Genomic DNA, 12,006 nt, shown 5'->3' on the forward strand with positions numbered 1-12,006 from the left:
ATACGAGGGGTTCTTGGGCCTCGATTATAATCACGTCGGGCCATGCTTCCCCCAGTGTTCACATCGGGGAATCGGGAAAAACTCTACCCCGATTTTACCCGTACACAAATTACTCACTTGAATATTAGTTGTGAATCGATTTGATATCTAGAAACATCAATATTCAGTGCAAACTACAAAGTCCAAAACCGATTATTAAGAAGATCTTATCATTAACCATTTGTTATTAGATAAAATGTTTGATTGCTAATTTTATATAGTATGGCTATACCAATAATGCGTAGAGAATGGGCCGCTGTGACAGCTTTTTTTTTTCAATTAAAAATATTTTTGGACCCATTAAAAGCTCAAATTATTTTTGGACCACAATTCCTTTCGTGAAACGTCAAACGACTTTGATATACTTGATCTAGACATCAAATGTACAATTAAAAGTTTTTAAAATTGGTTTTAAATTATGGCCTGTGTTACAAATGTTACGAAGAATACAATGTTTATGACCTAAGAATCTTTGTACTTTAAAACAAAATCAGAGCTTGGACCCATCAATATTGATGTAATATTAAATTCATAAATTGTGAATTATTGGTGTATTTGTCTAGCCAACCTTGCGAAATCAGTTGTAAGGACCAGAATCTCCATAACCAAACGTTAAAGGGGTGATCCAATTGATCTAGACATTAGAACATACAATTAGACTTTCAAACTGTGTCTAATAACTGCTTTTGATAGTCTAAAAGGTCATATTAATCAATGTTTTAAGCAGGTTTTTCTTTGAAAACTCTTAAGGGGAAAAGTTTTCCTACTTTTTGAAAAACTTTAAAGAATTGTTGTTCTGAATCATATCATCTTAGCCCCTTTTTTTAAAACGGTGGTAAAATGCATGTTAGAATGGGAGAGCTGTGGTACCGCAAAAAATTGTTTTAGACCATATCTCTTTCTTTAATGCTAGATACAATTTTATAACATGCGTAAGGTAGAGATAAGGTATGCGTACATACTATTCTTCACGGAGGCAGATGCAGGATTTAAACCCTATGGGTTCAACTTTTAAAAAATTTAACATTGAACCCATTATATTTTTAAAATTATAAGTTCATATCTACTATTTTTATAATTTTAATGAATTTTTACACATAAATATTTATTCTGAATCGAAAGTTATGGGTTTAACTAAACCCGTCGAAATCGAGTATACACTACATTCGGCCCTGACTCTTTATAGACCCCACGTGCAGGGTTACACTGTGTATGCTATTATTGTTGCGCAAGAAAATTAAGTCTCTAAAGGCCAAAACCTAATATCGTTTTGCACAGACGAAATTCGAATTCTGAACAACCAAAAATAAAGAAGTATACAACGTACAAAAGATTTCTATATATGATAGCGCTCATAAGCAAATAATAGTTTCTTAGCAAGGCCGACAAATATAATGTGGACTCTGGCCTAAGAACTCTACCGAAAATAAGTATGGAACACAATTTTATCTTCTTCGTCGCTTGAAATTCACTTACACATTGAAAATCGCTAAAATAACGTAAATTCGAACTTCTTGCCCACCAAATTAATGTCAGACGTTGCGCAGTGGCCAGGTAGCATAGCATTCGCCTAATCCTATAGAAAGTTAAATTGTGTATGAATGAGTGTTCAATTAGGTTACAGCAGAATATATACTAACAAAAAGGAGATGTTACTGTTTCCCGATTTCTAAAGTCTTCATATCATATATCTCTGGTGGTTTCGTTGGTTTCTGTCCAAAAATATTTGACATTTTTCGCTTCCTAAAATAAAATGGGGTGAACTTTGATCACAAATTCGTCATTTTAATGCGGGAAAATGCATCTTAGTTATATGCGTTTCCTATAAAATTGCTAAAATTTGACATTTGACAAATAAAAGTGTCAAAAAAAGTGACAGAAAGAGTAATTGAGTTATGATACTTTTTCCAATACTTATTTTACGGACAAACTGTCAACAATTAATCTCGAACGTAAAACAATTAAGCTATTATTATGCTTAACTAAGATTTCATTCTATAAATATTCTTTTATGCTATATAATATTGTAACGCTCCACCTTAGACAGAGAGGAGAAAACGTCCGAAAAGAAAAGCGACGGAAAATAAATTCTCAATTAATCCCTCAATGAAGATTTCTTCTTCTTCTTTTTTCCCAAAAAGTACATAGACGTAGCCCGTAGGAATATATACAGAATGACATAGGTTAATAAGCACTCGAGCTCGCACTTTTAAGTATGGGAATTAAAAAGAAGTCGATAAGATAAAATGTACACAACCAAACTAGTTATACACTGGATTTATGAACTGTGACACGTTTAATTATTTATTTTCTTATCTGCATGCCGAACGTACTCATACACCACTAGAAACGTTTTTTTCGCTATTTCCCTGGAAAATAGTACTACTATAAGTAATTCTGAGAACATGTCAAACACCACCACCAACAACAATAAATTTAGTATAATCCTACAAGTGGAGTCATGATCTGGAGAGGGTAGTATGTATGCAGACCATACTCCTATCTTGAGAAGGTAAATCAAAGTTGTTTTCAATAGACACTCGGCTCAAAAAAAAAAAAAAAGAATAACATGTCAAACACCACAGTAGGTTTTGAGAGCACATTCAAGCCTTCTGTTTTCCTCTTTGCTAAAGAAATGAAGATAATCAAGATGGTTGAATGGTTTGAACTTTAAGGGGTGCTCTTCATCAACAAACTCTTTTGGTGTTTCAACCATTACTGTATCTTCCATGAAAGAAAATTGGGCAATGGAATATCTTTCTCCCTTCCCTTCCATCATCACTCTATGATGCGGAGATTTTATCCTGTTATTGCTCCATGCCTAATCCAAGCAAATATAAAATATATCAAAAATCTTTACATAATACCTGACTGGATTCATTATTTACTTTTCCGAACCGGGTATACATAAATTATACATAGTTATACACATATTAATATGAATTACATATATAATATACATCTGTCTGCAGAGGCGGAGCTAGTCTATTAGGTGTGAGTTCGGTCGAGCCCAGTCACTTTTACTTTGAACGTTGTATTTGTATAAGAAAATTCATTAAATATGTAAATAATTAATTGACAACCCAGCAACTTAACGATTTATGGGTTTCGTATAATTTTAGTAGTCATAAATTTCAAATCCTAGCTCCGCCTCTAACTGTCAACTATTTTTAGTATAAGTGGTTGGATGGGCAATTTGGGTTAATTTTTCTGTCAAAACTAACAAGTTTGTAGGAAAAATAAAGAAAGAAAGAAAGGGATGAAGCAATACTTGGAGATCATATAAGGGGAAAAAGTTTATTGCACCTGGTGCATGCACCAATTGTAGTTGTTTTAATTTAATTAACTAGCTCCTAGAGTCAACATTAAATTATCAATACATGCGAATTTATTCATTGAGTTTAAATATTATATACTGAGAATGTAAAAGAATTTTAATTTTACAACTTAAGAGGTAACTATATGTACCAAAGCATTATAAGTAAAATCAGTAACTTAAAAAAATAAGACGAGCAATCTGCTATAATATGTTAAATTGTAGCGTACCATGATTGCATCGCCAGCCATGACCACGATGGAGGAAGGGGAAAGCTCAACTCCAAACCACTGACCATCTTTCCCTTTGATCTCCAAACCATTAACTTGATTCTGATGAATGGTAGACATGAAGCTCTTGTCTGTATGAGCAACAAATCCCAGTTTTGGTTCTTCTAATTGGGCTTCTTTATATTTCATAACCCTAGCAAGATAATTCACTGATTTGATGTGAGATTCATAGTTCTTCTCTACACCATAGCTCTCAAATACCATTCTCACCACCATTTCTTCCAGTTCTGCTGCTGCTTTCGAGTATGCTAGCAAAGCTTGACTAACAACATTAACCAAAAAATAAATTAATAAAGAAATAAGTATGAGTATCTTTTGAATTGTAAAGTCATTTTCTTAATTTTTTTTAAGGAAAATTTTGAACTACAATTAATCAACCAACAATGTCTCAATCAAAACTAGTTAGCTAGAGACGACAAATTTGGAGTGAAACTTATATATATACTAACAATGCAAAATACTTAATTACGCATAGTACTGTAACTATTATAGCAAGTTACTCACCTTATTTTTCAGGTTACAAGTCTCACTTATTTTAGACTGTTACTTGTATTAATTTATCTTTTAAATATCTTAATAGCGTTACTTCTTTTACGATTATCAGTGTATAGAAATTTAACAGAAAAAGATATTACCTGAAAGCATTGTTTCCACTAGACCACATGAAATTGGTGAAATTTTGGATTCCTTCAAGTGTATTAGCATTATCAATGCCCATGCTCTCATAGAGAGGAATAAATGGGATTTGGCCAACATAACCATACAAAGGTTTGGTAGATTTATTCTGGATTTTTGTCTGAATGGGAAGATCAAATACCTTCTCTAGTGCTCCAAAAACTTCATTATGTATCTTCAATGAAATTTTATCAGACAATGCTACAAAACAACCATACTCTTCAAGTGCACAAACAGCTTCTTTACATACCTTGGACCATGAATTTGTGCCTGGTTCCAAGTTCTCCTTTGTGAAATCAATTATGGGAAGTTTGTGGGAAACAGTTAGAGAATCCATGGATTTTAATACTATAGTTTGTCTCTTTAATTTCTTGAAATTGTTGTGACACTATATTGTGAGAAACAACCTTAATTTTCCACCTCTCTTATATAATGATATATATTGGTATTATAGAGATGGGATAATAATATTGGTTTGCCAGAGCATGCAAGTGCTGTTCTTGGAGGCTAATGACATGGAATAATTCTTTTTATCTTCGGGAACATAAGTACGGCGCATGATTTATTTATTATTTATTTTAATAAAAAAGGGTTAAGAGGGAAATTATGTGGAGATTTTTAAAATTTTCAGATTCAATTAAGGATAATTTTACAGTGGTAGATGTCACTTGGAAGCAGACAGTGTTGATATTATTTTCTTCTATTATTATGCAAGCTAAGAGACTGGAGAAGCCAATAGTGGATGGTTCAAGTAAGAGAAAGGAGCTCATATTTTCTTTCTTTTCTTTGTTTTCAAAAATGTGATTTCTTTTTACATTATTAGGTAGTATAGAAGCTACTCACCGATAATTGTCTAAGGGAAGTATAGAATTGTATTCTGAAAAATAAAGTAAGCTATAATTCTTTGAATATAATAGATATAAATATTCCTTAACAGCATGTTTGGATGGTTGTTAACCGTTGTATCATATTGTATTGTTATCACAAAATAATGTTTGTTTTGATTGTTTATTTAAAATTGATTGTATCGTATTGTTAAATGCATTGTTCCGGAACAACCAAAACCCCCATTTTATGAAACAATTGATAAGGCGTGGTGGGATCGTTTCCTATTTTCATTTCCAATTATGCCCTTACTTATTACTTTATAATTCTATTTTATCATTTAATTATTTTTTATTTTAACTTCAAATCTCCAACTTATTGACATGCTTTGTCTTCTTCCATCTTTTCTAGAGTTGGTTTGCCCCATTCTTTTTATCCAAGTCTTCTTTGATTCTTTGTCTCTTTCCATCGCTTTAGATTTTTTTTATTGCTAATATTAGTTAATCTTTTTTTTTTTCTAGTTTTTTGCTTTTATTTCCAAGCTACGTAATTAATGATGAATTAGTAGAAAGATGTTTTCTTAAATTATTTTTATATGTAATTCTTGATAAATTTTATTTAAAATAATTGGGGGTATTTTGGTAAATTTATCAATTACAGTACAGTACGATACACTCAATCCAAACAACAAAAATATTATTTAACAACAGCAAACGATATAGTCTATTCAAAAATTATATCCATAAAACGATACAATATAATACAATACAATACACTATAAAACGGTGGGTAACAATGATCCAAACATAGTGTAAACTGTTAGTTTATGCTCTACTTATATCCGACATAATGTAATGAAAAATATATACTTTTAGCCACTCCAAAAAATAATAGTTATATATATATATATATATATATATATATATATATATATATATATAAAAATAACCGGGCTATCACGAGATTATATGGTAAAAATTACATGGGGTGCCCTATTTGCTCGCCCCTTTTTAACTTGTACCTGTTTTATTTTTTTGTTTGCATCTGTATCTGGTTTTTTGTTAAAAGCGTTTTAAAAAGACTTTTTTCCCTTCTTTAATAAAATACTATTTTCTCTCCAAGTATACGGCATATTGTCTCGTCTCTGTCTCTCTCTCCTTCTTTGCAGTTTTTGATTATTCTCTGAAATCAAACGGTTTTCGCCATTGCATTCTGCGTGATTTTGCAACTGTTTCTTTGACTAGAAGGGGAACCATGATTTGAAGGGTTTAATTGCATCTTTCTTGACTCCTGTACTGACTCCTGTACAACAGGAGAAGCTGAATAATGGTATATTTAGGTATATCATGGCTATGGAGATAACAATTTCCATATTAAATCCTTATAGAATCCATGTAATTAACTTACAATATGTGGGAATTACTTATCTTGTAATAAATGATGAAAATCTTGCCTCCAAGAGCTCCAAAAATCGTCCAACCAAATGAAAATGTGAGAGAAATGGGCTAATTCCCGAAATGAAGTCTTAATAACAGCCTCAGATGTCGCATTTGCGACACGAGGCTCGCAAATGCGATGGTCGCAAATGCGGAGCCCAACCAACACTGTCTGCGTCGCAAATACAACAAAAGTCTCGCAAATGCGAGCTCAGTAACTTCGCAAAAGCAACAGTTTGTTCTCAAATGCGAACTCCCCTGCTCCAGCCCATCTTCGCAAAAGTTAGAATGATCTCGCAAATGCTGCTATCACAAATGCGAGAACAGTGCACCAGAACCAGCTGAACCTCTACAAACTACTCTGGAACGCGTCAAAAACTCATTCGAGCCCTCGGGGCTCCAAACCAAGCATCCATACAAGTATAAAGACATAACGCAAACTTGCTCGGGTGATCAAAATACCAAAATAACCTCTAGAATCACGAATCGGACGCCTAAACGCATAAAAAATCACAATGAACTTCAAGAATTTCTAAAATTGCAATCAATCGTCCGAACCACATCAAATCAACTTCGAATGACACCAAATTTTGCAAGCAATTTCTAAATGATGAAATAGACCTATTCCAAGTCCCGAACCCAATAGCCTTAAAGTCAAACCATGGTCAAACTTAGGAAAAATTCCAAACTTTCAAACATTCAAAATTCGACGAACGCGTCCGATTCATAATTAAACATCCCAGAATGACGCCAAACTTTACACACAAGTCACCAATCACGATACGGACATATTCCAAGGCCCGGAACCCCAAACAGACCTCGATAACACTAAAGTCCACTTCAAACTAAATTTAAGAAATTCTAAAACCTCCAAAATGTTAACTTTCCTCAATAAGCGCCGAAATGCTCCCGGGCCATCCGATACTCAACCCGAACATACGCCCAAGTCCGAAATCATCATACGAACCTATTGGAACCACCAAATCATGATTTCGAGAGCTTTTACTCAAAAGTCAACCCTTGGTCAACTCTTCCAACTTAAAGCTTCCGAATTGAGAATTTTTCTTTCGAATCAACTCTGAACTTCCCAAAATCCAATTCTGACCACGCGTACAAGTCATAATACATGAAGTGAAGCTACTCAAGGCCTCAAAACGCCGAACGACATGCTAGGGATCAAAATGACTGGTTAGGTCATTACATTCTCCCCTACTTAAACATACGTTCGTCCTCGAACATGCCAAGAACTGCTTCGGAATTGCCTCAAAATCACTGCCCATAACCTTGTGCACCTACCCCTGCCACGACAACCCAGGTGAATACATTAGCTCGAGCAAGACTAAAGATCCTCCCTTTTATTTAGCCAACAAGCCTTAGGACCAAATTCCAACCTCCGAATTTCTCGACAAGACCTGGTTCTAACATACGAACACCGTATCAATCTCCACACGCTGAACCCACACATGATCATGCACCCATGCTGACATCACACAATGCACCGCATAACTCATTTGCCCATGGTAACCTCCTCCAAGCACAACAACTGCAAATTCACTGAACCGACGCTCTTAGTATACCTCATAACACATATAAGCCCGGTCTCAACCCTCACAATACTGCAACGATAAAAGAGATGCACAGGAACTCATAACCACCCATTAAATCAATAACTCACGAAGTTCCTCCGTTCGACAAGAACCATTACCTCATTTTGAATTGAATAGTGACATTTTCCCTTTAATATACCTTACATAAATCTGATTGTACCGATTTTAGGTCCAATAACCTCGTCTCACCCAGTACAAGTTGCTTAGGCAATAAGCCACCTCAAACACTGACCAAGATCTCATATGATACCATCAATACACCAACAAGCTATAACTTGAATATGACACATAAGGAAGAACGAACTCTGGAAACGAACTACCCAGCCCACGTAATGAATAAAATAGCCGAAAAGGTGCTATGAACCTTTCTTAGAGAATGAGAAACAAAATACACTAAAATAAGTATAGGGAACCATACTCAATATCTCATTGTTACGTCGTGCAACCCGATCCACACATGAAACCGTTGCGGCGTGGAACCTGATCCAAACAACATACCCGTGGCGGCGTGCCACCCGATTCACACATAACAATAAATAAGGAAATACCCATCAAGATATAATGCTTATACCTACGAAATACTCAAATATCGGCCACAAGCACGTCAAGTGCAAAAATACGACTCTAAGGGGACGGATAGTGCTATGCGCCACAAAACTCGAGCTCGACTAAGGTGCAATAACGACAAGCTACACAGGACCACAACACCCGTGTGAATAATCAAGCCGTCTTACAACCCACATGGCATAATATAGTATTACATAGGATAGCTGATGACAGGAATAACATCCAACACCCCAAGACTTCTCCATAAACAGTGCTATGTTGAATGAACACATCCGACCTGACGTAGAGCATACATTCACATATAACTACTAGCGGACCTCAAACCAATTCCGATCATCCCGTATTGGGCCAATAACCTTCCAAGAATCGACAATGACCCTATTCTTGACACATTAGAGTAACCGTCAAATCAAGAACAAACCCCCCACAGTCTGCAACCAAAGAAATAGAGCGCCTCTTACTCATAATCTCTCCTATTTGTGATTGTATCAGAATCCCCATACCTGATTTAAGTTTCCAACAATCGGATGACTAACATGTCCCACTTATACGATCATCCCGTGGGATATACTCCCACAACCTTCAACACCAGGTAGTAAAATCTGAACGTTAATGGCCATCTACCATGTTCATTCTATAATACTGGACAAGCATCCATATTTCAATACCCAACACTCATACCACAAAACAGACCATCCTCAGGCTGCCCGAAAATAGTGATAGCATACTCTGAACATCTGAAGTCCTCCCCCGCTCCTCCGAGCTTGTGACATTCTTATCAACACCGAACCGCAACCTTGATCCTCAACTTCCAATTTTCATACCGCTCCCTACACATATCATGCCGTTACGCGAGAGTACAAGAATTTCATCATAACTCCTGAACTACCAATAGAATAAACACTTCATCATCTAGAACTCTTTTCGCTCAACACATTTTAGAGGAACAATTGCAACACGCAACCGAATTCCCATAACCGCAGAAAGCAAAAACCTCATGTGGTGGTCTAAACCACCATGACTCTTTCGGGATCCATTTATACATAACAAACCCTCATAATCAAATACCTCCAATCAATCAAATTACGGTGGCTGTCAAGCCCGCACGTACTGCCACGAACACTTGTATAGCTTAACATACCGAAAGAACTAATCATTTCTACAACCATGCTTATTTAACCCATCACTAACTAACCCAACTCCTTCCGATTTACTCTTGACTTGCCTTCGAAATAATAATAACTCCCTTCAAATACATAACAAACCTCAAACAACACTCATCCCGAGTGACCCCAAATCACAAGACCACGTCGTCTCAACATCCATAAGCTATTTTATACTCTCTTCAGGCACTCAATAGCATCTCCCACTGATACACCATGCTGATTAGATCTTCTGCGAATTTCAAGTTATTTCTCCCACTTCTCTAACACCGCACTGCAAACCCGATGATAACATAAAATAATCCAAGTACCCTTCACACTCTACTGCAAAACCCAGTCTTTAGCCATATAACGAACCCAAAAAATCCTTAAGCACCACACCTTAAATCTTGAATCCACTAAGACCATTACTGAGAGTCGCCCACTCTAATCCAGTCTCGATTATTTAACCAAATAACTAGTGCTCCGTTAGAACATATGCACTACCATGAAGAAACCAGATGAATCTTTTACCTTGCCCATCACATCCACAAAAGCATAACTTCTGAGCCATCCTTAGCACCTGCACATGAATCAATAAGGCGAAATGTAACACATATATGCCAAACTTCCTTATCTAAAATTTCTCGTCTTCTTGGTCATAACTAATCCACCAATGCACCGATAACCGGTAACCATACAGGCACACGGCCACATGACTCACTTATAGACAGTGGGCTCCCTCACTTAGCTTGCTGATGAGCCTCAATGCATTCAATCAAGGATGGTGACACCATAATATTAACAAGAGTCCCTCCAAACTAGAAAGTATCAGTTTTCGATCGTAGATAACACAAATACCAGACTGAAATGACAGAACACCTCCAAACAGCAAAGACAATAGCCCACTCAAATACGCAGGGAAAAACATCCTGCACCACATCTGCGGTACCATTACAACTCCTCGATGTCCAATTGATAGCCAGAACTCCACATCGTATAAGAATGAATAGAAAGGAAACGAAGGCATAATCCTCAATGGAATCAAATGGCACGACGAGGAATTAAGAAGGGAAGTGCTCCTAACAGCCCTGTAGCCTCTCAAAGATAAGTACAAACATCTCTGTACAGATCCGCAAGACTCTACTAGACTTCCTCATGACTAGTGAGACCTAAGTGAACCTAACGCTTTGATACCAAGCTGTCACGACCCAAAATCTACTATAGGCCGTGATGGCGCCTAACTTCGCCGTTAGGCAAGCCAACACTTAATTATTCATTTTATTATTCTTAAAGTCATGAATCTTACTTAGATAAATAGGTCAGTGCATTAAAATAAATTATCGTTACGTACAATTTCGTTGAAATAATAAGTGAAAGTGTATCAATGTAAATCAATCCATAACAAATTCTAGGACACCCCCAAAACCCGGTGTCACAAGTACATGAGCATCTACTAGAAGGTACAATAACAATACAACATATGTCTGGAATACAAGTTAGACAGGAGAATGTAAATAATTATGATGGAGACTCTGCATGTTGTGGATTGTAACATGGAATGCAGCTCACCGTAAAGTTCCTGCAATAGCCGTGCCTTTGCGTCCCAAAGACCACCATATACTATATATATATATATATATATATATATATATATATATATATATATATATATATATATATATATATATATATATATACATGCACAATAAGTGCAAGATGTGCAGTATGAGTACGTAAATCAACACGTACCCAGTAAGTATCTAGCCTAACCCCGGAGAAGTAGTGACGAGGGGTCGACATCGACACTTACTAGAGGTCCAATAAAGCAATATGATAAATCATAAGCAGATATGAAGCACAACAATAATAATGGGGTGAAACTGTCAGTTACATAACCTTCCAAAAATTTCTTTTAAAGATATAAATTTTTCAGGCTCGTATTCTATCTCAATAGTTTAGATGTATCAAGTGCTAGTATCAAATGGATAAGGAATACCATATAAAATTCCAAGCATCAGTGGAAGGATAATCTCGTGAATATTCGAACGGCTAGCGATATAACGAACGATTATACCGAAGTCGTACGACCCGATCCAGAATAATGTG

General features: G+C 35.8%; 1 protein-coding gene across 1 annotated transcript; it reads right to left on the minus strand.

The window, feature by feature from the left end:
• Window positions 1-2,316: 2,316 nt before the first annotated feature.
• LOC104108738 (probable 2-oxoglutarate-dependent dioxygenase AOP1) lies at window positions 2,317-4,801 on the minus strand. Its single transcript, XM_009617848.4, has 3 exons — window positions 4,281-4,801; window positions 3,586-3,907; window positions 2,317-2,860 (listed from the first exon to the last, which is right to left on the minus strand). The coding sequence occupies exons 1-3, from the start codon at window positions 4,655-4,657 to the stop codon at window positions 2,612-2,614; spliced, it is 948 nt and encodes a 315-aa protein (XP_009616143.1). The 5' UTR covers window positions 4,658-4,801; the 3' UTR covers window positions 2,317-2,611.
• Window positions 4,802-12,006: the final 7,205 nt, after the last annotated feature.

The sequence above is a fragment of the Nicotiana tomentosiformis genome, chromosome 6, assembly GCF_000390325.3.
Source record: "Nicotiana tomentosiformis chromosome 6, ASM39032v3, whole genome shotgun sequence".
NCBI classification, from domain to species: Eukaryota; Viridiplantae; Streptophyta; class Magnoliopsida; order Solanales; family Solanaceae; genus Nicotiana; species Nicotiana tomentosiformis.